Source organism: Ruditapes philippinarum, unplaced genomic scaffold, assembly GCF_026571515.1.
Source record: "Ruditapes philippinarum isolate M1 unplaced genomic scaffold, ASM2657151v2 ctg4885_1_1_1_1, whole genome shotgun sequence".
In the NCBI taxonomy this organism is placed as follows: domain Eukaryota; kingdom Metazoa; phylum Mollusca; class Bivalvia; order Venerida; family Veneridae; genus Ruditapes; species Ruditapes philippinarum.
In genome coordinates, this window is record NW_026856583.1 from 38,794 (window position 1) to 65,054 (window position 26,261).

The window sequence follows — 26,261 nt, forward strand, 5'->3', positions numbered from 1 at the left end:
ATGACATGTTTGTGTCGTAAGAGCGGAGAAATCGAATTTTCCTACCTCTGGTAATTTTCTTCGATTTTGTTTTGACTCAATATCCAGTGTTCAGTCCCACACCGTGGTATTCTTTTCAAATCCACAAGTAACGGCCTTCTTGCGTGTTGCAAAAGAAAAATGATAGTATGATTGACCATAATATTTATATTGCTTACTCTGTCGGGACGGGAGATGCACAACTTGAACTTAATCTAACGAAATTCTAAATGAAATTAACTTTTTATCTGATCTCATCATGTGATAAAGAAACACAAACATATAAGATATAAACACATAGCATTTATTTATTATGTTTTTGTTGTTGTTGTTTTGTTTCTTTGTCTGTCACAAATATAGGTAAGACTGTCACTTTTTGCAGACATTATATGCAATTATAGCACTATCTCTTTCAGATCGCATATACAGCAAAAGTAGTAAGTAATGGATATTAATTTTGTATTTCGATATTTTTTTCTCATGCCATTTAAGGTTGTTATCATTAAGAATTAAAGATCAGTTTTTGTTGCAATACTACTATATGCTTTATTGCTTAATAGAATAACTGACGTTTGAAAATTGCCATTTGTAGCATGAGTTATCTGGAAAACACACGCACATGCTTGTTTAAGAATAATTGGTTGTGTTCATTTTGTTCTAATAATAAGCATTAAAGTCATTTGTTATATTCTTATAAGATATAAGACGAATGATAAATAATCACATATGTCTAACTTTATGTTCTTACATGTAAATTTGAGAATATATTAGGTAACGATAACTTCTTTTCTAACTTCACCAGATTGTGACGATACAGAGACGGTATACCAAGTTGAAAATGAGAATGAACGATTTATTGAATTATCTCATGGCGTTGCTCAAATTGGCTGGATGAATGCTTTTATCAATGGAAAACAGTTTGTACCGCCTTTAAAAGATGATAGAGACGAAAGCTTTAGCGAATGCTCGCATCATCAATATTATAGTTACTTTCTTCAAGGTGAATGAACATAATTCTGATTCATAATAATTGTATGATAAAATGATACAAATAAATAATATAAATATTGTAATTGCAAGATTAAGACATAAGAAATTAATAAATTCATTCTTAATATGTATCTATGACAAGTTTTTTTTTATTTCATTGATTTTATCTTGATGTTTATTTCTTAATTGTTTTATGTTAAAGAATGTGAAACACGGCCATCAGAATGCATGTACTATATTTTCTCTATCATTTTCTACTTCTCTGTAACAGGGAAATTAAGATCAGCAGTGTCTTAATTTGTAAACACACTCTTAGCTGATATTTCTTTAACGAAAGGTCATTTAAATGCTTTTTAGGAAGACAATATGTGCCTGTTAGTAAATTATTTCAGTCTCAGTCTTCAGTACAACCACCGACCTTTCGCAAACTCGTTTGATTGCTTCCCAACAGAAGGAATGCACAGTCCCTGACAGGAACCCATAATCTTGAGGGACAAGTGGTTGTTTGAAGTAATAATTTGGATCTGAGCTACTCGATCACGGAGGCTCGATATACATTATAAGTTATTATTATCTATGACTGGTTATTAGGCCCTTTATAATACTGCACGTTTGTAACGTTGCTTTTCATTGGATAATTTTGACGTTTGTATACTTATATTAACACGTACATACAATTTATGAAGACATCTTATCTTTTTCTCTAATGATGATTGCTGTATCATAAATATAAATATTCCTGACAGGTTATATGACCGCATATAAAAGGTTGTTTGCAATATAACCCCTCTTAGCGCCTCGGGTTATATCTACAATTAACCGTTTATATAGGTCTATGTAACCTTTCAATAAATTTTATAATTATTAATATAAGCATCTGTGTGACCTCAACATTTCTCAAAGTGTAAAAAAACGTTACATTTATATAATGAAAAGCGCCGAAACATGCGCGCGGCATTATACAAAGAAAGCTAATCAGCAAATTGTCTCTTTTTAATTTGATTATTGTGTAGCACATATATATTGTAAAAATTAATTAGATAAATTCCTTTTTACACAATTCTGAATTTTATTGTAGATTCTATGCCAGATATACATAGTGATACACCAGTAAGAATGACATTGTGTGGAAGATATTATTATGATTATGACGATTACTGGACGAACAACTGTGATGAAATCTACATATACGCCAGAATGTGTCATGGGAAGTTTCAGTTTGACTTATCGTATTTTTCAGAATGGGGTTGCATTGATTGTTTATGTTTAGGTAGAGTAAAAAATATCTCATGTTATAGCAAAGAATACAAGAGTGTTTAGAAAAAATGTTAAGAATTTATTAAGTTCATGTTTATATTACAGATATTAAATCATCTGAGAACCACAAACATTTAAGATAAATATAGTTTTATTTAAATCTTATAATGAATATCATTATTTTACAGTGGCACAGGGGTGACATGTGTGTGTATGTTTATTTATATCATATGCACGAGATACTTTATCGTGGTCACGAGTTACTAAGTCGTGGGATCGAGATAGTTTAGTTGTAGTCATAAGATACTATGTCTTGGCCACGAGTTACTAAGTCGTGGAAACGAGATAATTAAGTGGTGGACACGAGAAACTATGTCTTGGCTACGAGTTACAGAGCCGTGCGCACGAGTTAATTAATACAACAATTGCACGACTGTATAGATAATATGCCAAAGCTTGATTAGTATAAAAAATATGAAACAGTTTTGTGTTGAGAAATATCCTAATATTGTTAAGAATGACAGTTTACGTAAACAACTATCATGTTTAAGATTATGTTCTCATTCCTTAGAAATAGAAACAGGGAGATATATGGGTATTGATAGAAATAACAAATTGTGTAAATTATGCTCGTATAAAGATATTGAATAAGAATACCACTTCTTATTATGTTGTCCCTTATATTGAGAACTGAGAAAATCTTTCATAAAACATGTATCTTTTCCAACTATAAATAAGTTCTACTTTATTATGTCTTTAGAAAATAAAAGAAAGTAGAATTCTACAATTATGTAAATTTCTAGTTAAAGCATTCGCTTTAAGATCTGGTGTTTTAGAAACAATGCAAGAATGGCAGATTTTATATGTTGAACACTGCATTATGTCATATTTATTGATTTATGTATTGTTTGCATGTATTGCCAAATGCAATGGTTTGCCGAAAAAATGCAATGGAATTTGAATTGAATTGAATTGATCAGTAAATTGAATAAATTAAAGACAGTTAAATTAAACGTAAGGCACTATAATGGGAAAAATAAAAAAAAGTTTCATCTTTGGAAAGTGTGTATTATATGCTGATAATTTTCACTGTGAAATCATCGAATATAATTTTATCGATAAATCAATAGTCCAATCCAAAGCATGAGATAATATCAAATTATCTAATACTATGATCCTCTACTGATTTAATTTGTATAAAACATTTATAAGTTTCGTTTTAGTGCATTATAACAATGTTAAAGTTAAACCTGAAATTGGACATACAATTCAACAACATGAAGTAAACGGTAAATCACAAAGCGTATACACTCCGTTTCTGCAATATAGATGCGAGTTTGACATGATTGATGGAATAACGTATCGTACAAAATGGTAAATGTATTTTCTTTATTCTATTTATCTTTGAATGAAAGGCAATAAATAAATAAAGTTACATCATATGAAATGATGAAATAAGCTCTTAGTTTTTCACATAATTATTCTTATGTGATACACAACAGTCAATTTTGAATAGTAAATTATCAATCAATTTCAATATTCAGGACACAAATAAGTTTGCTGAAACCAAATGACTGACTTTTAAGATTTACTTTAAAAGTAAATCGAATGTTAAGTATGCATTATGTAACAACCTGCCGTCACAGTTTAATAAGAACTAAAATTATTTTATAGATCCTTTTAAGAAAGGTTAAACATGAAAAAACGGTATACTTATTTAGGTATATAAACGGAACCTTCCACGGTCAGATGGGACCTTCTTCAAATCAGGACGAACTTGTTTTCAAAGAAGATTATTTATCACATCTTGGACCTGGATATGAGGTAACCGAAATTATACTTTCAGAGGATAATACTTTGTTTTACACGATTTTATTTTAACAAAATTATACATGTATTGTTAAAATTTATATAAATAAGTACCTTATACTTACTTACTTTATTACAAAGACTATAAATTAAGTTGAAAAAAAAATCACCATTTGAAGAAATATGCCCGGGATGGTTCAGTTAACACAGTTATTTTTTTATTACGAGCTTTGTGAATGGGTTGACATGATTGTCCATGTGTTGGAGGGGCAATAGTTATAGTCACATCTACGCTGAGTTAAGAGGGTTCCACATTTAAACAGTTCATTACAAGTTAAATATTTGTGCAAAAAGAAATATTATATAACTGTTAATAAGGAATCTTATGTTGTAAAAGCTTTCTGAGGATGTTTACTTTGCTACGCAGCGACGGATGTATATATCATGCGAGACCGAAGGTGAAGCGAGATATCAATTCTCCAACGTTGCGAGTAGCAGAATACATGGCGTCAGAAATCTTCTACAACATTATCATCTTTTAATTATACACCTTAACAAATATACAAAACGAACAAAATACAATTCATGAATGGCGGATGAATATGTTATATTTGCAAAAGTGACCATGCCCTTATTCTTATCGGGAACCAACGAGAAAACTAGTTCTGCACTTCCCATTATGGTACCTCTTGAAACGGTTCCTTATATCAGTTGAATGATATTTGCTTTTCATTATTTGCGTATAATATTTTAGGGATAAAATATATATGTATATGATAAAACAATGTATCATTATAACAATCAATCGTATATTAAGATACATCATCTGGTCTACAGGTGCAATGTGGTGTAATCACGGCTGGTGCAAATGAGTCCTCTGAAGCATTAAGTGATACCTTCTTTGCCGGATTAAAAGTAAGTGCAATGTTTTACGTATGTCATAGATAATAGATTCTGACATGAGAAATATATATCATCCGTACACCTTTAAAGTTTAACGTGTGCATTACCAAAAGACCATGTTTGCTCGCAGATAAAAGACGAGTCAATCACATTGAGCAAGAGCGGTTTTGCTACTGTTGATATAGAGCAGACGATTCCTAAAGGCTGCTATTACACTGACGACGAAGTACCAAATTGTGAAGAGCGAATGACTTTTGAAGACGAATCATCTGTTTCGGATATGTGTGCAGGAAAACTTCGTGTACAAAACACAGCTGATGTCGGAAATCCTTTTGTAAAAATAAAGGTAACATATTTTTTTGACAAAATAAATATTTCCATTTGTGTTTCAGAGAAGCTTTTTTATTCTGATCAATTGGCTTTGGTGGTCTTTTTAATTATGATTTAATTGAAAATGATTTTCTCCTTTCAAAATTTCCTTTTATTTAGCTCCGCCCATTGTTTTCTTGTTTAGGGCACACGCTTTCTTTTACTTTGGGGACCATACGCCACTTTTCAAGGAATGGAACTGGTCAATTATATTGGTAGTCCGATATTTCATATGTGTATTCAATGTAAATCCAACGGTGAAAATGGATTAATTTCATTAACATTGCAAATTGTGTTTAAACGGAAATTTTGCTGGATATGTTTTATATAGTACATTTATTAACTGAAGTGGTCAATGCAGTTACTGCATATATTTGATCTATTACCTAAGAAATTTGCTAAAATTCATAGCATATGTAAAATTGTTTCTGTATTATCTCTCCAAAGACCGTATAGGCTCTTCAAAACAGTCAAAACATATTTTTAATCTTACTAATATTCTTTTATCAAAACAGTCCCAGTACTACAATTTTCTTTATCAAACAATGATCATTATACCTGATTCGCAAGCCTAGTTTAATATGCTTTTTTAGTCCAAATATATCTTTTATCCTTCTTATTTCTAGTCAATTTGATAATTTTTGTCAATATTGAAAATGCCATTCTCCTAAATAAACTTGATTCATAATTGTTAACCTCTCACCTTTAATGAGTTTGAACCCAATTAGGAAAATTTGCATTCTTTCACGCGAGGAACTTTTTAATCATCCCCTATGTTCAAGAAAAATGCTGATGACACAAACGATGTTTTATGCAAGGGCAATTGGGTCGCCATAAAGGCATTATAGCAGCATGGTAAGGTATGCAACGACACCGTTGCAATTAGTAAGGTCTAACAACGTCACATGAAGTCTGAAGGCATGATATGCAAAACTATGTCATTTTCATTTACCTTGTACAAAGCTGGTTTAGCTTTACCTGAAATGGTCCTGCTGCCTTCTGGGTTCTTGATATTGCAAGTCGTCAACAGAGCAGTGTTAGCGCACGTAAATCTCTAGTACTAAAGGCTAGGGAACATTATCTTGAAAAATAGTAAATGGTAGTGTAAAAGGAATGTATGATGTTTAGACGACTGGTTAATTTTGACATGAATATGCACTTATTGCTCGGGCGTCTTAAGAAATCTACATTTACTTGACATGTTTATTCGGACCTTTGTGTGGTTTACCCTTAACCGTAATGTTTTAAACCGGTTAGCTTGTTTTGCACGTACATGCCTACACAGTTGAATACTTGTTCTTTTGGTGGATAGAAGGTATGATGCGTTTGATATGAAAATATCATAAGCTCCGATATAATGTGACGCATTCATTTAAATACGTAATGTTGTTCAGAGCTTAAAGAAAGGTGAACAATGGACAAGTACCACACACAGGATAATGTTGACAACTGCTGACAGCACATATGACGATGCAACAAAGTTTGACTTACAAGTATACGTAACAGACACTACCGGTCATGACAAACGAAGATCAGTCAGATCAGAGGTATGGTAAACATAATGCTTGTCTTGTAGCTTTTTATTAAGTAGATAAAACATGGTAACAAGTTAATGGTATCAAATATACGTACAGAATTAAACATTCCACAATAATGAATAATGATGTTTATTTATAATGATTTTAAACAACTTCTTTCAGTATATTGCTATAGATTGACTGATCGCTGTGATTGTCGAACAACTAGTAACATATTTTTCTTTTCTTTTTTCTCTATTTTTTCCAGATTATTGGAGCAATTCATGTGAGTGTATTTTTTACATCAAACACCAAAATTTATAAAATATTTGCATTAAATTTCAACATTTATCAAGTAAAGAATAAACTCATCAAAATACATAGCATATTTATATTTTATATTATATACTTTCCAAGACTAAATGATATATTTATTATGGTCAATTTTTCTTCTTACCATCTACATTGAAACATTTTATTTTATGCTTTTCAGTGGATTACTGATTTATCCGTGAAAATTATATTTGATAATTTCACAGTGAAAATTATCAAAATATAATTTCACTTTTTTCAATGACGAAACTACTTTTTTAAGATTTTCCCCATGTGGTACCTCAATTTTATTTTTACTGACAATTCTGACAATATCAGGCTGTTTAAAGAAAACGTAAAGCTGAAATTGATAATCAACTTAGATGTCAAAAGTAATAAAAAGAAGAAAACTTACTTCTATTCATTCAAATTCCAATCACCAAATTTCATCTCTAAATTTTTTGTTTCATTTTTACAGTCTGACAAATACATTCCTTCCACATGCAAACTGCTCTTGATGACATTTGGGCACATTAAAGTATCCTACGAGCAATAACTGCCGTACGCTTTATGAAAAATTGAAAAGCAATGACAGCTATCACCAGCTAGAACAATTAAACCACCCAGCGTTCCGAGCAAGCTTCCAAGTTTTCCATTTTCCAAGCTCCCTTCTGAATGTTTTCACATCTGTCAACACTTATTTTTTGTCTGTTTCAATCCTCAAATATGTTTTCTTTCTTTTAAAAAGGTGTATGACTAACAAATCCAAATGATATCCCTCTGAATCAAACACAATTATTTTCCTCCCGTGAAATACACAACTTTAAAAAATGGCTGCCGCATACATTTAACAAAGCCAGGTCTAATATAAATACGCAGTAAGTAACAGAAATATGGATGGATGGTTGGAATTTTTCTCCTACAAGAATTGTTTGTTTTTATTATTAAAACAAGCGATCATTCATATTTTTTTAACAAAATAAATAATATCACTGTCATTTAACGTTGATTGTCGGACTTATTTTACAGCTCAAGACTTCTTGTTTTTAATGAGAAATTCCGACTAAATGGGGCTCTCAATGGGGAAAACAGATTTTAATATTTACGTTAATGTCATGAAAATTTCGTTTAAACTTGTTTTTTAGCATAAAATAAAAAGAAAATTTGTTTGTTTGTTGTGTAAGATTTAATTTTATTTCATCTCGTGAACTTTAAAAACAGTATTCTCACTCGTGGCTACGCCACTCGTGAGAATACTGTTTTTAAAGCCCACTCGATGAAATAAAATTTCATCTTACACACAAACAAACAAATATCCTCTATTTAATATTGTTTCATTCATTGTGTCCCATTTTAAACCACAATGGAAAACATGCAATAGTATGAATATATTGAATACAACATAACATTTTGATCATAAGAAATTTGTGTAGGCAGGGGGACAATTCCTCCGTGGATAAAACAGTATACTGCTGTGGTAATGTTCTGTGGAGTTGTCTCCCTTAAAGGTATAAATAAATAGTCTCTTGTTATTTTTATCATGAATTTATGTTTGTGTTTTATGTTATTTATATGTTTTTATGTAAACATGTAAAAATGAGACTGAAATAAATAAATTAATGTTCATTAAGGTATTGGTAACTATTTTAAGATATCTACAAACTATTATTTCAGGTAAGAATTACTGACAATTACAGACATCGGAACAAAAGGTGTTATTCACACGTCGATCCGCACATGAGAACTGTAGATGGATTGTAAGATAACATGTTTATTTAAATAAACGGCTAATTAAACTAAATTCAATATGCTTTAAATGTTGTAAAACAAATTACAATTTACAGGTATACAAACACTTCATGCTTCCATCTTGTCCATTATAAAAGTAAAAAATTAATTAGTAAAGGTAAATAGATTGACTGAAGTGAATTAAAATGGAGAAGAATAATGTTGCAAACCAGCTTATTTACTCACCTTGTCTTTGTCAGCCAATAGCAAGTTTCATATATGAATATTCATTTGGCGTATCCCCGGTGCAAAACTGAGATATTTTGGTGACGGGTTTGACGAAGTGGGTTCGGGAGGTTTCGTCTGTCATAATATTTTTTTTATTTCTTTGACATAATGATCTCTATTGCTTGCATAAGATTATGTAAGTCCACATTTTTTCTTTTCTATTATAATAATATCACTAACTTAGTAAGTCCCTTTTTTCTATTTTAATATAATTTTTCTATTCATATTTATAACAACAATTGCAATCTGTTGAATAAACATCTCTATATACCATATATGTACACTAAAACCTTAACCATTTCATGTTTGACTTGTTCTGAATTTTTATTTTTATTTATGCAAGAAAAATTGTTATAATAGTTTCAATAATGCACCAATGAAAATACAACACGGAATAATTATATCAACAACAACAACAACAACAAATACTTTTATTTTTGAGTCACGTTACATAGAACAGTATGACTAAATACAATGGTATAAATGTGGGTTTCTCCGTGGTCGAGGGGTTAGAGTCGATGACTTCTAATCCAGTTACCTCTCTGGCGTGGGTTCGATCCCCGGGAGATGCTTTGGTAGTTTAGCGCGGAGGAAGGTAGTCTAGTACTGGTGTAACTCTCCAGGAACGATGGTTAGGAAACTACCCGCCTATATGACTGAAATACTGTTGAAAAAAGGCGTAAAATGAAGCAAACAAACAAACAAAAAATGTGGGTTCTTATTTTTTTAATTGAAAGTATCAAAATCAAGCGTTTAATTGTTAAACAACATGGGGACAGCTATTCTCTCACCACTAGAATACATAACTTATTGTTGCATATATCAACACAGGTCATTATATAATACTTTTTCCTTAATCATATGTAAATAAGGTACATGATATAACCTACTCTTTTAAATAAGTAGAAAATTCTTTGTAAAAAAACACACGAAAAAACAGACAAAAAACACACACAAAAAACAAACAAACAAACAAACAAACAAAAAACAATGGTGACCGGTATTTAGTATAACAGACAGAAAGAGAAAAAAAAAAGCGTTAAAATAAACATAGATAGCGCTCGAACAATTACTGTCTGCCTACGACCGTCTGCACGAGTTTCCCGTGTCATAGTAAAATATTATGAATGAGTATTGAAATCTCGCGAGATCTGGAAAACTACAAATGTAGTATATTGCACGATTTCAATTGTTTGGAATGTGGGACAAGGTCATTAGAAATTCGCTAAATATGTATCGGTCAGTACAGGCAGTGGAATGTGTGTTATTAATGGTTAATGTTAAAATACGATGCAATTCTAGAGGATAACAATACTGTGGTAAGTAAAATGTTCCTAACATGTTTATACTTTAAAGTGCCTTATAATATCACGAACAAATAACGATAATTTTTTAAGGGTTTGCAAGCGACCACTTGTGAATAATTCCCTAAATTTTAATATATTTGGTTGTCTGTAGAAGTAACTTGATAAATAACGTTTTCTATTCAAAATAAAAAATGGACATGTAAATAAATAGTGAAACTCGTCGTCTATTTCATTCAAACTGCATAAATTACACTTCCTATCTTCATAAGGGAGAAATGAGTTACGCCACCTTCCCGTTTCAACGGGAAGCCTGTGATTACCAGTTCTAAAATGGAAAAGTGAACAACGCAAATTGTCAGGCAGTATGTTTAAATATGGTTCAAATATTATATCATTTTTAAATATTCTATAGTTTGTACCCTTAGATGAATTAGCTAGTTGTCCATTCCATTTTTGAATGAATTGGTCGATTAATATTCTCTTAATGTTTTTACAAATATTTTTGACATTTGTTGACTTTTGATATATCTAAATATGTGTAGTTTCGGTTTCGGTTGAAATATTTCTAATACAATCAAACCATTTATAGCAATCTGTAGAATGAATCATATTTACGTAGCATATTCTCGAAATTTTTGTTGTACTACCCGATAATAATTTAGACCAAAAATTTATCATTCTTGTTTTAACAATAATTTCCAGTGGATATCGACCTAATTCTCCGTACAACATATAAAGTGGCGTGCTTTTTCTGCTTTTTGTAATTTTTCTTAAGAAATCATTATGTATTTTTTCGAGCATATCTAAGTTTTCAAATCCCCAAATTTCGCAATTATACGTAAGGATCGGTAAGATGGTTTGGTCAAAAAGCTTTAATTGAATGTCCAACGGCAAGTCTAAGTTAAATATTCTTGTATAAAGTATGTGCATGGCTTTATTTGCCTGACTTGCAATCGATTTTCGAGCATTAAAAAAACTACCAGAAGATGAAAATAATATGCCAAGATATTAATATTCCTTTACTATTTCTACTTGTACATTGTTAATACGGAAATTATAATTATCGGGTCTGTTAGTTCCAAATATAATTATTTTTGTTTTAGTCATGTTTATGGACAGTTTCCACTGTTCACAATAACAATTAAAATCATAGAGTAAATTTTGAAACTCATCTTCTTTTTCACTAATTATAATCGTGTCATCCGCATAAAGTAATACAAAGAGTTTTAAATATGTTATAATATTGTCATCAATTTTTTCAATATTGATACCTCGGTTATTTATGGCTAAATAGTCGTCCAAATCATTCAGATAAATAGAAAATAAAATGGGGGACAAATTTTCCCCTTGACGGACCCCACAGAAACTGCCAAAAAACGGGGAAAAACTGTTATTGACAGAAACACAAGATTTAATGTCTTGGTACATATTAAAAATAATTTGAAAAAGTTTACCATTAACACCATTTTGTAGAAGTTTACCCCAAAGACCTACACGCCAAATTTTGTCAAATGCCGATGAAAAATCAACAAAGGAGCAAAATAATTTTTTCTTTTGTGCTTTAATTCTATCAACTAAAAATTTCAGTGTAAAAATATGGTCAGATGTTGAATATTTAGACCTAAACCCCGCCTGATTTTCATTAAGAATATTGTTTATAGTTAAATATTCATTAATTCTTTCATTAAGAACAGCAGTAAAAATTTTGCCAAGACAGCTAAGTAATGTAATTGGTCTGTAGTTTATTGGGTCTCGAGGAGAGCCTTTCTTTTTGTATATCGGGATAATGGTACCAACTAACCAGCAGTCCGGTAAAACACCAGAATCAAATATTTTATTAAAATAATCGCAATATATAGGAATCATCAGGTCTGCTGTACTTTTAATATATTCATTATATATATCATCTTGCGGGAAGTGTTTTATCAATAATTTTCTTAATTTCAAATGATGAAATTCTGCGATTTAATATATCATTATTTTGCAAATAATTATTTGACATGTCAAAAAAGTCCTGTTCAAAAATACTCTCTGAATTTACCGTTTTAAAATGATCATAAAATAGTTGTACGTCAGGCATAACTTGAACTGATGACGGTGACTTTAAATTATCTATAACTTTCCAAAAATCTTTAGGGCGTTTAGAGTACATCTCCCTTAATTTACGCTCATTTCGCGTTCTATGTTAATGAATGTAAGTATTGATTGTTTGTTTATACGATTTACTAGCACGATTTTGTTCATGTTTATACTGCTCGTTTTTATGTGTAAAGTACTTTTTCCGTGCGATATGGTATCGTCGTCTAGCCTTTTTACACTGAGGCCCGAACCAGGGTTTGTAATAAGGCATATTTTGATCATTTATAGAATTTCGCTGAAAATCGCTTCTTTTAAATGATTTAAACGCTGATTCATTAAATAATTTTCCGATGTTATCCGCAATGTCATTCAAATCTGACTTCGTGCAGTGAGTAGTAAGAGATTGTAATTTTGTATTTATATAATTCAGATTATTTTCATTTAAATTCGCTATAAATAAGTTTCTTTTTTCATTTTCCCACTTAGGTGGTTTTCTAATAGCTTCATTTTCGCGAGCGCTTTCATTCGTAACTTTATATATCGATGTTAAAGGAATTCTGAAATTCAAAGATAAAACGGAGTGACCGTCTGAAAATAAATTATCTACATCGCAAATTTTGAAGTCAGAGATAAGGCTATAACAGTTTGATGAAAATAATACATAATCTATCACGGAAGTCTCCCTAAACGTACATATCAACAAATGAAAATGCATTATATGAATAAAGATAATATCGCTTCGGCAAATCAAAACGATTTATACTAATTAACACGTCAGATGCCAAATGCCAGCGGACTGTTAATTCCTTTATTTAAGTCAAACAAATATTCAGTTAATCAAACTTACTTTAAATAAATATTTTACATAAAATTGAGAATAAAAATCATATGTCATAAATGTGTCAGACACCTTAATTACAATAAACATGTCAGCGGTCTGGTTTACTTATAATTTACATACTTCTATATTTCAATAATTTAACAAACTGTTCCTAACATAATGATGAAAATATAATCATTTTATGAAAAATATTTTGAAATAAGCAAATGAAAAAATACAGCATAACAATATCTATGATGGCGTCAAGTTTGACCGCCAAATCCATATATAAACATTATCTTTAGGTCATGCCATTCATCACGCAAGATCAAATAACTTCTTTTGTTAAGATTCAATTAAAAAAAGGTTTCACAAATGTGTAAATGCTACAATGTTTGTGTTATATAAATAAGCAGTAACTCTGCTTGAGACTATTCGTGACAGTGACAACGGAAATTGTAACATCCCTTTCGCTACTAACATTTTGCCAGGATTTTTTTATTCTTCTTCTAAAATTCGTATATGGATATGCAAATATGCTCAAAGCTTAAATTTGTCTTTTTATACCTATACACCCCAGCATTTCCATCATTTATCTCGAAATGCATTGATACTAAAATTACTGAAATTACTGGAATACTTAAACATTATATATTATCCAAATTACATATTACGCTTGGTCCACTTAACTGCAAGTCAAAAGAAGTAATAAAAGATTAAACAATCAAACTTCAAGTAAGTAATTTCTGTTCAAAATATTTACTCTTCTGTATCAGAAATAAATTAAAAAAATTGATGTAGAACTTTTTAAAACTAATTATAATAAAATGAAATAGCTTTTTAATGTTGCTAATAGTATTAAAAGTATTTATCTGTTTAATCTCAACTAGTTAAACCAGAATCAATATTGATAGTATGAGTTGCTTATTCGTGTAAAATTAAGCAAATGGTAAAACGTTTTCTTTGATAAAGTTCCCTTTTACTCTTTAAACACTATAAATGAAACATTTCAGGCATATTTCCTCTTAACATATAAAGATGAAAAGAAAAATTAGCCAACATTGATACAGCTAATGTGGTCGTCATGAGCGCAATTTTTGATGATATAAGTTTGCATCAGACAGTACAGAGCCCGACGAATATTTTGATATATCAAACTCCTGGTGGTTGACACAGATCATTCTGATGACATTTAACCATATGCATTTGCAGCACTAAAAATAATTACATTTAAAGTTTTTACTTATTCTAACATTTCTCTAATTTTTCAGGAATTATGAAGCTCAAAAGGAAGGAAATTATACATTATACAGGAACATAAAATACCAAACAGAGGTTCTAAAATTATAAGTATTATACATTATGTATAATTTCCCTGTGTTTAACTGGCATATAAAATTAGCTACCATGAAGCTAAAACATTGCCCCACAAATTAAATCACAAACAACTGCATTATTGTCTATATATTATATCGATAGCTATACTTCTTATTCACATATAGGAAAAACACATCTTTAAATATTCATTGATAACACACTATTTTAATTATCGTTATTAAAAAAATGACAAATGAACTATAAGTAGGGTAGACTTTGCAAAAAGTACTATATGTGACAAGGCCAACAATGCAACGTAATATACATCTGTATGCTTTCAGGTTCAACAGTCAGCTCAGTATTGTTACCCTGGATCAAACAGCGGGCCTGTATGTGCATGTGGAATAGCAATAGCTGTTGGAGCTGATACTTTCATCTTTAACAAATGTTTCAACACTGTATTCAAATTCGACTTAAAGTGTAATGAAGGTGGCCTTATTGATATCGACGAAATACATCCCCATCGATACAAGGTCTGGAAGGTTTTCAAAACGGGGAAATATAAAAATTTCATTAGAAGCAGTAAAATTACATTGGCAATTTTAACTTTTTTCAACCCATGCTGAAATAGAAAAAGAAAACCTTAGGCTATTTAACTGTTTTAAAAAAACTGAAACATACCTACTGTAAATTAATTTAATTTAATATTTTATTTAAACACATTTCACATATAATAAGCAAATTTATTAATTTATTCAAAAAGGCCAATAATTTACTTGCTCGTATTTTTATACCTGTAGACATAAATAACTAAGCGAACATGTATAACCATCATTTCTAAAAGTTAATTCAGATCTAAATACTTGCAAAAGCAACTCCATATAATGACTGAATTGTCTGAGTTGTATAGTTTTATATAACATTCATTTCCGAAAACTACTTAGGTCAGAACGCCTTTTGGTACTATTATCGACATAGCTCTTCATGGATGGAGTAACACAATGGACATTGACATATACATGTCTGCTAAAGATTACGGTAATGTTGATGGCTTATGTGGAACCTTTGATGGAGACAGAAGCAATGATCTTCTTCACAGAGACAAGATGACAATATCAGATGACGACAATCGGAGTTACCGCTTCGCGGATAGTTGGAGGTAAAGGCTATTTATTTTGAAGAAGCCACCGCTTCAATTGATATCTTAACGTCTAAGATTTAAATAGATTTAAGTTGAATGAATGCTTTTGTTTTTCAACAACCAGCACATTATCACGTTTTTCTTCAATATCTTGATTAACATAATAGACGATGCCCTTCATAAAGTGTATTTAAGCATGGTTTGTCTTTCATATACGTCTCCTGACAGCTTTTCGACTATATGCAACCTTAATGACCTCTGATTCTATTTTAATACACAATTTCATTTAGTGGTGCTCATAGATTTCCTATTTAGGAAACATAAATTCCTTTTTTATGGGACCCTAGGGTGCTTTCCTCGGAATGGTTCTTTGTTCTATGATCACTTTCGTATAAACACATCTGCGGTCATTTCTTAATTCAAAATTTCACCATTAAATACTTAAATGTTGAATGCTAAACCTTGTCCTAGGGCGTTGACGGTAGATTGCATTTACTTATAATGTTCAGAAAAGATCATATACAATATTTTTTCATATAATTAGATTTTTAGGTTAAACATTTTTCACCAAAGAACACGAGGATGAAAGTTGAACATAAATCCAATTTGTTGTCATTACTCTGAAGAAACGTTGGAGAATTGCGTCAATAAATTTAAAAGTACTCTATTGTAAAGTTTGTTTATGTATATTACGAATATATCTTTCTCGTACGTTGTACGTTAAAAAAATGGCCCAACATGGAAGAAGTAAAAGAGCTGAAGGCATTCAATTCAATTTATGTCGTACTCAATTAGATTTGATAACCCAAATCAAAGTGTTTTTTTATAAATAAGATTTCATTTATAATATAGCACGAAGTGCTAGGCGAGTTATCTTCGCAAACATCCCATTATAACAAATTTATAATTCAGCAGAATTACGTTAAGGAAAAACGAATGATACTTTAAAACAGTCGTATTTAGAATTTTAAAACGTCACGACTATCCAATGAAATAAACGTTACCAACTAGTGGCTCTTGTTATATATTCAAAAAAGAAACGTTCATATAAGGTCATAAAATCTGTCAAAATCTTAATAACTTTGCAAGGAAAAGAAAGCAGATATATTTAAGCCGATGTATACTAAAAAGGTATAATTCACCTCTTCTATATCCTTGTTCCATAATGTATATTTTTCAGTACATATCACATCATATTCACCGGCATAAAAATTCATATTAGTAAAATATATCTCTGTAAATATGAACAAAAATTATATTATACTACATAAAGAAATTTTCAATCTTTTTAAAACATAGTGATACTTTTTTTTTGATATGGATAGATGTCTGAATACATTGTCACAACATTTTTGTGAACCTTGTATTTTGTTAATTTAATACTAGTTCCTTTGATAAGAGCATACATTCAAACAGATACAATGACTCATTTTGTTTGCGTAAACTGCTTTTCTAAATAAAACATACTGCTTTGTTTAATATATCAGATTGACAGATGAAGAAAACTTGTTTAAAAATGATGCACGATTACTGACACCATGGAACACACAAATGAACGGGATGGCAGATCAGCCTTGTAGCAGACCAAATTCTATAACAAAAAGAAAATGTAAGATTAATCGTAGAACAAGGAGAGAGACAAATGTTCTTGTACAACATAAACAAATGGGCCAAACGTCTGTATCCCGAGAAAGGGTTGGTACTTTATATTCATTATAAATATAAACTTGATAATATGCATTCATCAAATGCCACTCACTTTGTAAGTTAAAAGTATAATAACTTTCTGCTCAAGCCGCTGATAGTAGTGTAGATAGAATTTTGCATTAACTATTGCCGTTTGTAAATGTGTTTTGTCAAACCGTGACAGCATCATTTTCGATTTTGGCGTTCTGTCCGGGTTTCCAATTTTTTCTTTATCACCATATTTTATGTAATCTCTCAGAAAAAAATATATATTTATTGCTAAAATGCTTTATTATTGTAATGTGCTGTCGTTGTCTTTGATTTTTTTTCAGAGGAGCACAGACAGTTTCACAGAAGAAGAAGCATTTGCGCTGTGCAACAACTCCATTTATAATACTCCAGCAGTTATCGAGTTTTCAGACTATCTTGCAGAAGAAGATCCCGACATAATTGTTGACCAATGTGTTTATGATTTGACTGTACGTTTGATGGTGTGAACGTTGTAGTTTTTCTTCCAAGCAATATGATATATCCGTGGACGACTGTGTCAAAAAAAAGAGCATAATACTAAAGACATGTTGACAGATAATTGTCTGTTTTCTAAAATTGCTGCCGATATACTCTATGCTCAGTAACCATTGTATGAAAAATATTAGATTTCGTCTTTCTTTATAAGGTGATTCGACTAAAATATCACTAGATATATGTTTATTAATATCAACGCATAACAAAAGATATGTTTATCTTTCAGCATGGAAATGATACAGGTTGGATAGACGCGCATGTCACAAATGTCAACAATGTTGCGGATACTGTTCTAAACCTCAATCCTGTCTTTGTTGCAAATAATACAGACAAGGTTAACAACTTTCGTTCGCAAATTTGTTTGAACAATTGTAGTGGAAATGGCGAATGTCTTGAAACAGGTAATAATGTTATCACCAATAATAAACTGCATGAAAAGATGCTTAATCATTTACTTTCATGACTTATATAGTAATAGTTATTTAACAATGATAAATATGGTAAATGATTTATTTCCTGGGATGTTAAATAATTACATTTGTGTATGATATAAGGTGAATATAGGTTATGCGAATAAATGTTTATTTACAATTGCCATAATGCATCATTTGAGAGAGACTTTATTTAAAGTTCATCTGTTTCGAAGAAAACGTAAAACAATTATGATTGCTAAGTCGTCAGTGTTGTTTCTGCAGTCGTGCAAGTAACTTTAATGTAGTTCAACTATTTGAAAGGTATTAACAAGAACCTTTGGGCATTTTATGGGCAAGGTAAAATGTAATTGTAAGAGAGGCTGCATAATTCTTTAAGAAATACATGTATTTTATAATCAGTTTTAAATTAGAATGTCATTAAGTAGAATAATTTGAGAACTATATAAAGTATAAACATGGAACTTAGAATACTTGCTTATCATTAGATTGTTAAGTTCTAAGTCAAAGGACATTATTCTGAAAATAATATTTGTCGAGTATTGTCCCTTTGTAATAGATTTTTTAATGTCAGATTTCGTTCTGCTATAATAACGTAACTATGATGATTACAAAATTATCACAGCCTTCAACATGAAACTAGGAACACATGATTATCATGACAAGTATAAGTGTAAGATAAAAGCAATATTTTGAAGGAGTTATTCTCCATTTCCACTGAGCACTTAACTAACAGATGACTGTAATTGCCGCGTGCGGTGCTGTTGTGTTTGAAAGTTGCAGGTAATTAATTTATACATGATAACGTTTTCATGTACATGTATTCCTTATTACTTCTGTTTAGTTCAAGCAAAGTTTAAGAAAGACATTCATAAAGATCATCTTCCTTTTGGCGTAGATTACAAGCATACATATCTATTAGCATTTTAAATCATGTGTTAGGAGTTTGTGAATGTAATGGAACATTCCGTGGACCAGACTGTAGTGATGACATAAGAATACCTCCTGTAGTTTATGGTATAGAAGGAAACGGAATCTGTGAAATCACAGAAGAGGATGACTGCACTTGTTTCGAAATCAGATCTGACAACATATTTGATGGTTTTATGTGTGACATCAGTAAACAAAGGGTTTGTTCCACATTTTATTCAGTGGCTATATTTTAACATGACTTTTGAAGTTGATTGTATAATAGACTGTTTTCAGTATATACAGTTGAAGTAAAATATTGCATGTTTATATATTTATTCCCGTTCAATTTCAAGATTCATACTATTTTAAGAATCCCCATACAAAAGTATTTTATCAAAATTTATAAATCTATAACATTAAACAATTCAGAATAGATATTGTTTTGTGTTTGAAAGTACGGTGATTCTAAAATCAAAAACAATATATTCTTTGCAAATAAAGACTGGAAAGAATACTGTTGTTCATGAAATCATAAAAAGACTATACACAGGATTAAATGTTAGGTCTCACCAGATTATTAAATTTTTTTTCATTATATATAAAGGAATATCTCAATGGTACTCGAGTTAAGATGGAACAATCTATTCATACTGGTTATTATGAGGATATCTTCACTGGCGAGTGTTGCGCACCTGACAGTAGAAAAAGGCGATCTGAAGGAATCAACGATGATGGTCCCTTTGTTATCTCGTATGACATTTCTGTCAGCAATGATGGTGCTGCCTATGGTGAAATCAACACCGTCTTTGTCTATGATACTACATGCTTGGCACAAAGTACAAGTCAAGGGAATATCACCATTCATCTAAAGGTTGGTAATAAATATTTGTTAAAGTATATTGGTTTATATTGAAAGGCTTGAAATGCTAATCATTATTTTGTAAATATTTAATATGAAGTATAATAACAATCCACGAAAGTATGAGATACATATATAACATATACACACTGGCCAAAGTTTTCGCAGAAGCGGTGGGTCCATCGCAGCGACGGTGGAGTACGGTGCATACAATATTGCCGTTTGCTGCTGTCGGTAAGTATATGACTGAATTTTGTTTTATGTTTAATAGTTTTCCTGGAGCACTTAGTGAGACTAGATCCCACATATGTACCCTTTCTACTTATAACACGCACATCATCATTATCATTGCCGTTTATGCAAACACTTCTGACGAGGGGACGCCAATTTCGCCTAATTGTGGTTTAAACATATACAGATGTGTGAAACACAACCCCATAATATCTCGGCATCACAGCGTATGAATGATATTTTCACAAATTAACCATAATTTGGAAAATTGGGAATTATTATTGACTGTTTATAAAATTAATGATAAAAAATGCTTTCCTCGGCGGTGGATACGATTTTAACGTAGTGCGGTGGGTCCGATACTATTTTTGTATATTTGAATAGTTTAACTTGACGTAACGCACTAAACAATTGAGTACAGCCCTTTTCTTACTTTGACATCTGAGAAATGATGTTAAAAACGATATTAATTATTATATAAACTCACGTACAAATATATGTCCGAGGTCCGCTTTCATTTCCTTCCATTGAAAATTCCTTTGGCTGTTTTTATCATAGAATAATCCACGTTCAACAATTTATTACTGGTTATTTCTAAGTGTCAGGTATTTTTGTGTGTGAATGCACCATTCCAGTTGAAATGCGCAGGAATGTAAGAACATATATAGTGTCCTTTATCATTATATTTGTATTTCCAAGTTCATATTAGAGAGCATGCATTTCACAACCCGGACCGTATCGGAACCGGAGGAAACTTGCAGTCATAATATTTGAAGTTGATGCACAACCGAAAGGAAATTTAGCGATGTGCAGGGAATTCCACAAATGTGATGAATTCAGACAAAATATCACATGTCAGACATTTACATGTTACACGTGATCACGTGTTATACCTTATAACCTTATAACCAATACTGATTTAAAAGTGGCATGGCAGGGATATATACATATGCATATATTTTTGCATTACGGCATATGAGTTATAAAAACATAACTTGTTCGTGGCATTTTTGAGAGTATCATATTAGTTATTATAATGATTTTGAAAGGGTATACAATATGGCCGTATATAAACGGTTGTTTGGCAATATAATACACAAACATACAATTTCGTATTAAATAAACAATAGTCGTGTATATAATCATTTTTTTAATACTGCATGTTTGTAACGTTACTTTTCATTGGAAAATCGAAACGTTTATTTAGTTATAGAGATTTTTGGATCGCGGCGCTGCAACCTAATAAAACATATAGGTGGCGCTGTATATAGGCAAGTTACATGTGTTATTGTTATGAAATCTATTTATAGCCACATATCTGTTATTTATCGTTATAATATTATCATTTGTGGTACATTATATGTATCAAAATCACGAGTTTTTAATAGTGCTTTAACATTTTATCATTATGACAGAAAAGGGATTAACCTAACATAACATTATTCGAATCTACGTCAGATTTTACTTCAAAAAAACTTTCAAATCCAACCGTTTTTCCGCCCGTCATAAGACGTCAGAACCTGACTTAAATGTGACGTCAGTATGACGTCTTGTGTTTGCTGGGATATATATAACTTTGACAAAAATTATTGAACCGGAAAGCCGATGATATGCATTACTAAACTTGGTACTGATCATTCCTGCACAGTTTGGATGGAATTGCACCAGTTGTTCCTGATAAGTAATCTGAATAAGATTTGTGTAGTTGGCAACACAATCGAAGCTTCAGATCAATCCTTTAAAGTTTCACTGAAATTACATCTGTGGTATAAGATTAGTTGACCGGACAAATTTCAAAGATAAAAAACATAAAAGGGCCTTAACTCTGACAAACATCATTAAATCGGCATATGCAAACGATTGGCACAGTTAGACTTGGAACCCATCATTTCTGTAAAGTTTGGATAAAATTACGCCAGTAGTTTTTTAGGAGTAGTCCGGACAGTTTTTGTGACGGACAGACAGACAGGCGAAAGAGTAGTGATCCCTATATGTCGCCACTTCTCTGTAGAGGCGATACAAAAACAATTGAAATATATAATAAAAACTGTTTGAAAAAAAGCTTTTTGATGAAGTTTTAAGTGTTATAGAATGAGAATTATAAGGATATTTTGTTCTAAAACATTTTGTTCTCAATTAAAACCTACTGGTGTAATTTTATCCAAACTTTACAGAAATGATGGGTTCCAAGTCTAACTGTGCCAATCGTTTGCATTTGCCGATTTAATGATGTTTGTCAGAATTAAGGCCCTTTAATGTTTTTTTTATCCTTGAAATTTGTCCGGACAACTAATCTTATACTCTTAATGCAATTTCAGTGAAACTTTAAGGATTGATCTGAAGCTTAGATTGTGTTGTCAGCTACACACAATCTTATCCAGATTACTTATCAGGAACAACTGGTGCAATTCCATCCAAACTGTGCAGGAATGATCAGTACCAAGTTTAGTTATGCATATCATCGGCTTTCTGGTTCAATGATTTTTGTCAAAGTTATGGTCCTTCAATTATTTACTTCAATTTCAATGAATATTTACAGCAATGATCTGTAACTCAAGTTCTTGTATTTTCTTGTATTTACCGCTTCAATGATTTTGGGTCGAAAAATGACCCTTTAATGATTTTTTTCGGACTACTCCTCTTATTCAATTAATGCAATTTCAATGAAACTTTACAGGATTAATCGGTAGCTTAAGTTCTTGAAAATGTCTCACGGATTTTCCGGTGAAGTATTTTTGGTCGTGTTATATGGCTCTTGAATAAAAGAAATACACGCTTTGCCCTGTTAATGATTGTTGTGTCCCCAGCTACACAGTAGCTGCAAAATGCAATTGACTATCATGAGGCACTGACCGCCCTTCTGTAATTTATTTAATACTATTGGAAAATATGCCCAATGTAGACCTATCTAATCTAAGTAAGGACCCATCATATTTATAGATTTTAAAATATACGGATTTTTATTCCATAATAAAATAGTCTTTGGGGATTATACCTTTCAATAAGTGCCAACCGTTTTTCAGGAATTGTTAGACTTGTGACACGCTTACGTACACAATCTGTAATCATCTGTTACAAAGTTAAAAATACAATTATACATTATATAATTGAAAGCAATCTTTAAAAGAAAAAATAATGCTGAAACGATACAATATCTTTAAGAAATTCTATCATTAAATTAAGTCTGAAATATATACATATGCTGTAAAAAGACATTTATTTGGCAGAAATACATAACTATGCTCTAAAATGCTATTAATTTGGAAGAAACACATCCATTCAATAAGATATGGATCAACTCGCTAATTATTCAATAAGAAAAAATCAAGTAAAGCATCCTTAGCATATTTCACAACATAAAATTCGAAAAAGAAGTAATTTTATACTTTCTCAAAATGAGGGTTATTTCAGAAATATTGATACATATTAAGTGTTCATTTCAGCAAACCATTTACCTTAAGTTAACGTAAGTTTATTTCTCCAATAGGATGGCTACTGCTTTATCGACGGGATGTGTGTAGTTCGTAACTTTTTGTCGGTGGTTGATTGCTTACTTTGTGACCCGGCATCAAACCTTTACGGATGGACGAATGGTAATTATGTCTTATTTATAACTTTTAAAGAAATTATTTTATTTCACAATTATGAATTACTTTTACGCATCAAATCAGCGAAATAGTATTGCAAACTAAACCCAATTTTTCGTGGATGCTTGGAAAAAAATAGATACCGGTGCATATAGATATACATGTTTAAATATGTTTAACTATTGACAGGCCTTTTAAAAAAAATTGGCCGGGTACTCAGCAACGAAGTTCAATGTGTTTCATAAATTGCGGAAACAGGGTTACGTGATTAATTTGAATTGAACAGAAAACATAGAATAGGCCAAAGCGTTGTCCCACAAAAATACAGATTCTGTTAGAGAAAATTAACTATAAGCTTCAACTAAAACAAAAACATGATAGCTTAGGAATTTACTTGAAAAATAAAATCAATACATTGACTGATGTCAACTCGCGACAAAACCTGCGAAGAAACAAAAAAATGAAAAGTCGCAAATATGCAAATAATGCAATTCATTTTGCTTTTCAAAAACTAAACTTCAGGCAATGGACATTTGACACAAACTCAAAACGTATTAATTTCAATCCTGTTCCATCGATTTTCTCTTCTTTAAGATATTCATTTATATATGCCATATAATTTCATTAAGTGCATTAGGGTGCTCTCTTTAAACTTTAAAGTTTATGATCATAATGTTTTTGTTGTCCATTTTCACGGATGGTTAAAGTACATATAATATAGAAAAGCTTTGATTGATTGATAGACAATCATTTCAGGTACCTGTGAAGAGGGAGATTCACAAACGACAACAGAAATGATAATTGGAATTGCTGTTGGGTGTACTGTTGTTGTCGTTATTATTTCAGTTCTTTTTGGTTACCGCGTGTGCTGCAAGAGATCAAGAAAAAAACGGTGATTAGTTGTTTTCATGACTTAGTTTAATTATGTAAAAAGTTGAGTTCTGGATAAGCCGTTACAAGGGGGCGTGAACGGTAGCTTGCAATTACCACTACCGTCCATGAAAAGGCTTAATAATACCGAGTCTGCATTATTTTCAATGTTTGCCTAGTTAGGATTTCTTTAGCGACTATGTTTGTCTGTATTTTATCATCGTTTGTAATTCAAAAATAATGCTTATTTAAAAGGATATCAAAGAGGAAGGTGTAAATAATTTATTAAATGATATATCAGCTTATTATTGCCTTTTGGCTTTTCAAGTTTTACTTCAGTTCAAAGGTGATCTCCAAATGAAACTTTATTCGATATTTTTTCATATTTGATTTCAGACAAGTTCACGACTCCAGCATAAGTCTTCAAACAAAAGTTTCAAGTATACAAGCTCTTCCCGGAGTTCTTCCCGAAGCTCTTCCTGGAGCTGGGAAAACCTCATTTATGTATTACAAACACAAAATATAAGTAAACATTATTTAAGACGATGTGAAGCGGTGGACGGTTTGAGGTTTTAGAACAACTAATATTTTGTTTTATTTTGCTGACAATACATTTATATCATGCAAAGTTATCATCATGGTACAATGTATACATTTTATGCAAATGTTTAAATTATTTAATATTTAAACACATGTAATTTATTTGATTGATGACGATTTGCAAAGGCTTGTCATATCAAAATTATTTTTTTGAAAAATGTTTTATAGTATTAAAATAAAATTAAAAATGTTTTGTAAATAGTTAGTGTGCAATTGCAAACCGCATTTTACATTTGCAAACGAAACATGATGTTTTACAAAAGAAAAATATACAAAGACAAACCATATTGTCTTAGAAATCTATTTTAAAAAGAAACTTTTTCAAATACACAACAATTTAATTTGCCAACCGGTGGCAAAAGCAACTGGCGGATGTAAAAATAAAAAGATTTGAATTTTTAATCAATGTTAAATTTTTGATATATCTTCTCATATTCAACAAATAAGAATTCACAGAATCTTTTAATGATGTTGTAAAGGTTATTCCGTTTATCTTAAATGACAGCTCATTTCTTTGATACAGTTGATGTGTCTTGAATTTAAATCGTTTGTAAAATCAAAAGATAAAAGTTACATTTTACCCCAAAAACTCTAAATACTAAATATCAATAGTATTTATTTTGATGTCGTGAAAGTTTGCCATAATCACAAAAATACATTTACTATTCAGTGTGATGTTATAATTGTGGTGGCATATTTCAGTGG

At 30.9% G+C, this 26,261-nt stretch overlaps 1 protein-coding gene across 1 annotated transcript; it reads left to right on the forward strand.

Annotated features, from left to right (window-relative positions):
- On the forward strand, positions 1-25,580 carry LOC132747049 (von Willebrand factor D and EGF domain-containing protein-like). The gene is made up of 21 exons (XM_060736359.1): positions 1-16; positions 821-1,018; positions 2,087-2,278; positions 3,489-3,639; positions 3,987-4,089; positions 4,912-4,989; positions 5,108-5,323; positions 6,741-6,893; positions 7,132-7,149; positions 8,850-8,932; positions 14,669-14,732; positions 15,056-15,247; positions 15,659-15,873; positions 17,343-17,550; positions 17,874-18,020; positions 18,293-18,467; positions 19,440-19,627; positions 20,014-20,280; positions 23,987-24,092; positions 24,843-24,978; positions 25,353-25,580. Exons 1-21 carry the CDS (start codon positions 1-3, stop codon positions 25,480-25,482), a joined length of 3,036 nt encoding a protein of 1,011 aa, XP_060592342.1. The 3' UTR covers positions 25,483-25,580.
- Positions 25,581-26,261: the final 681 nt, after the last annotated feature.

What these genes read in the sequence shown, in the direction of transcription:
- LOC132747049 (XM_060736359.1), top strand. An exon ending in CCTTCTTTGCCGGATTAAAA is followed by an intron (nt 4,990 to 5,107) that starts GTAAGTGCAATG and finishes GTTTGCTCGCAG; the next exon opens with ATAAAAGACGAGTCAATCAC. An exon ending in AAGAGATCAAGAAAAAAACG is followed by an intron (nt 24,979 to 25,352) that starts GTGATTAGTTGT and finishes ATTTGATTTCAG; the next exon opens with ACAAGTTCACGACTCCAGCA.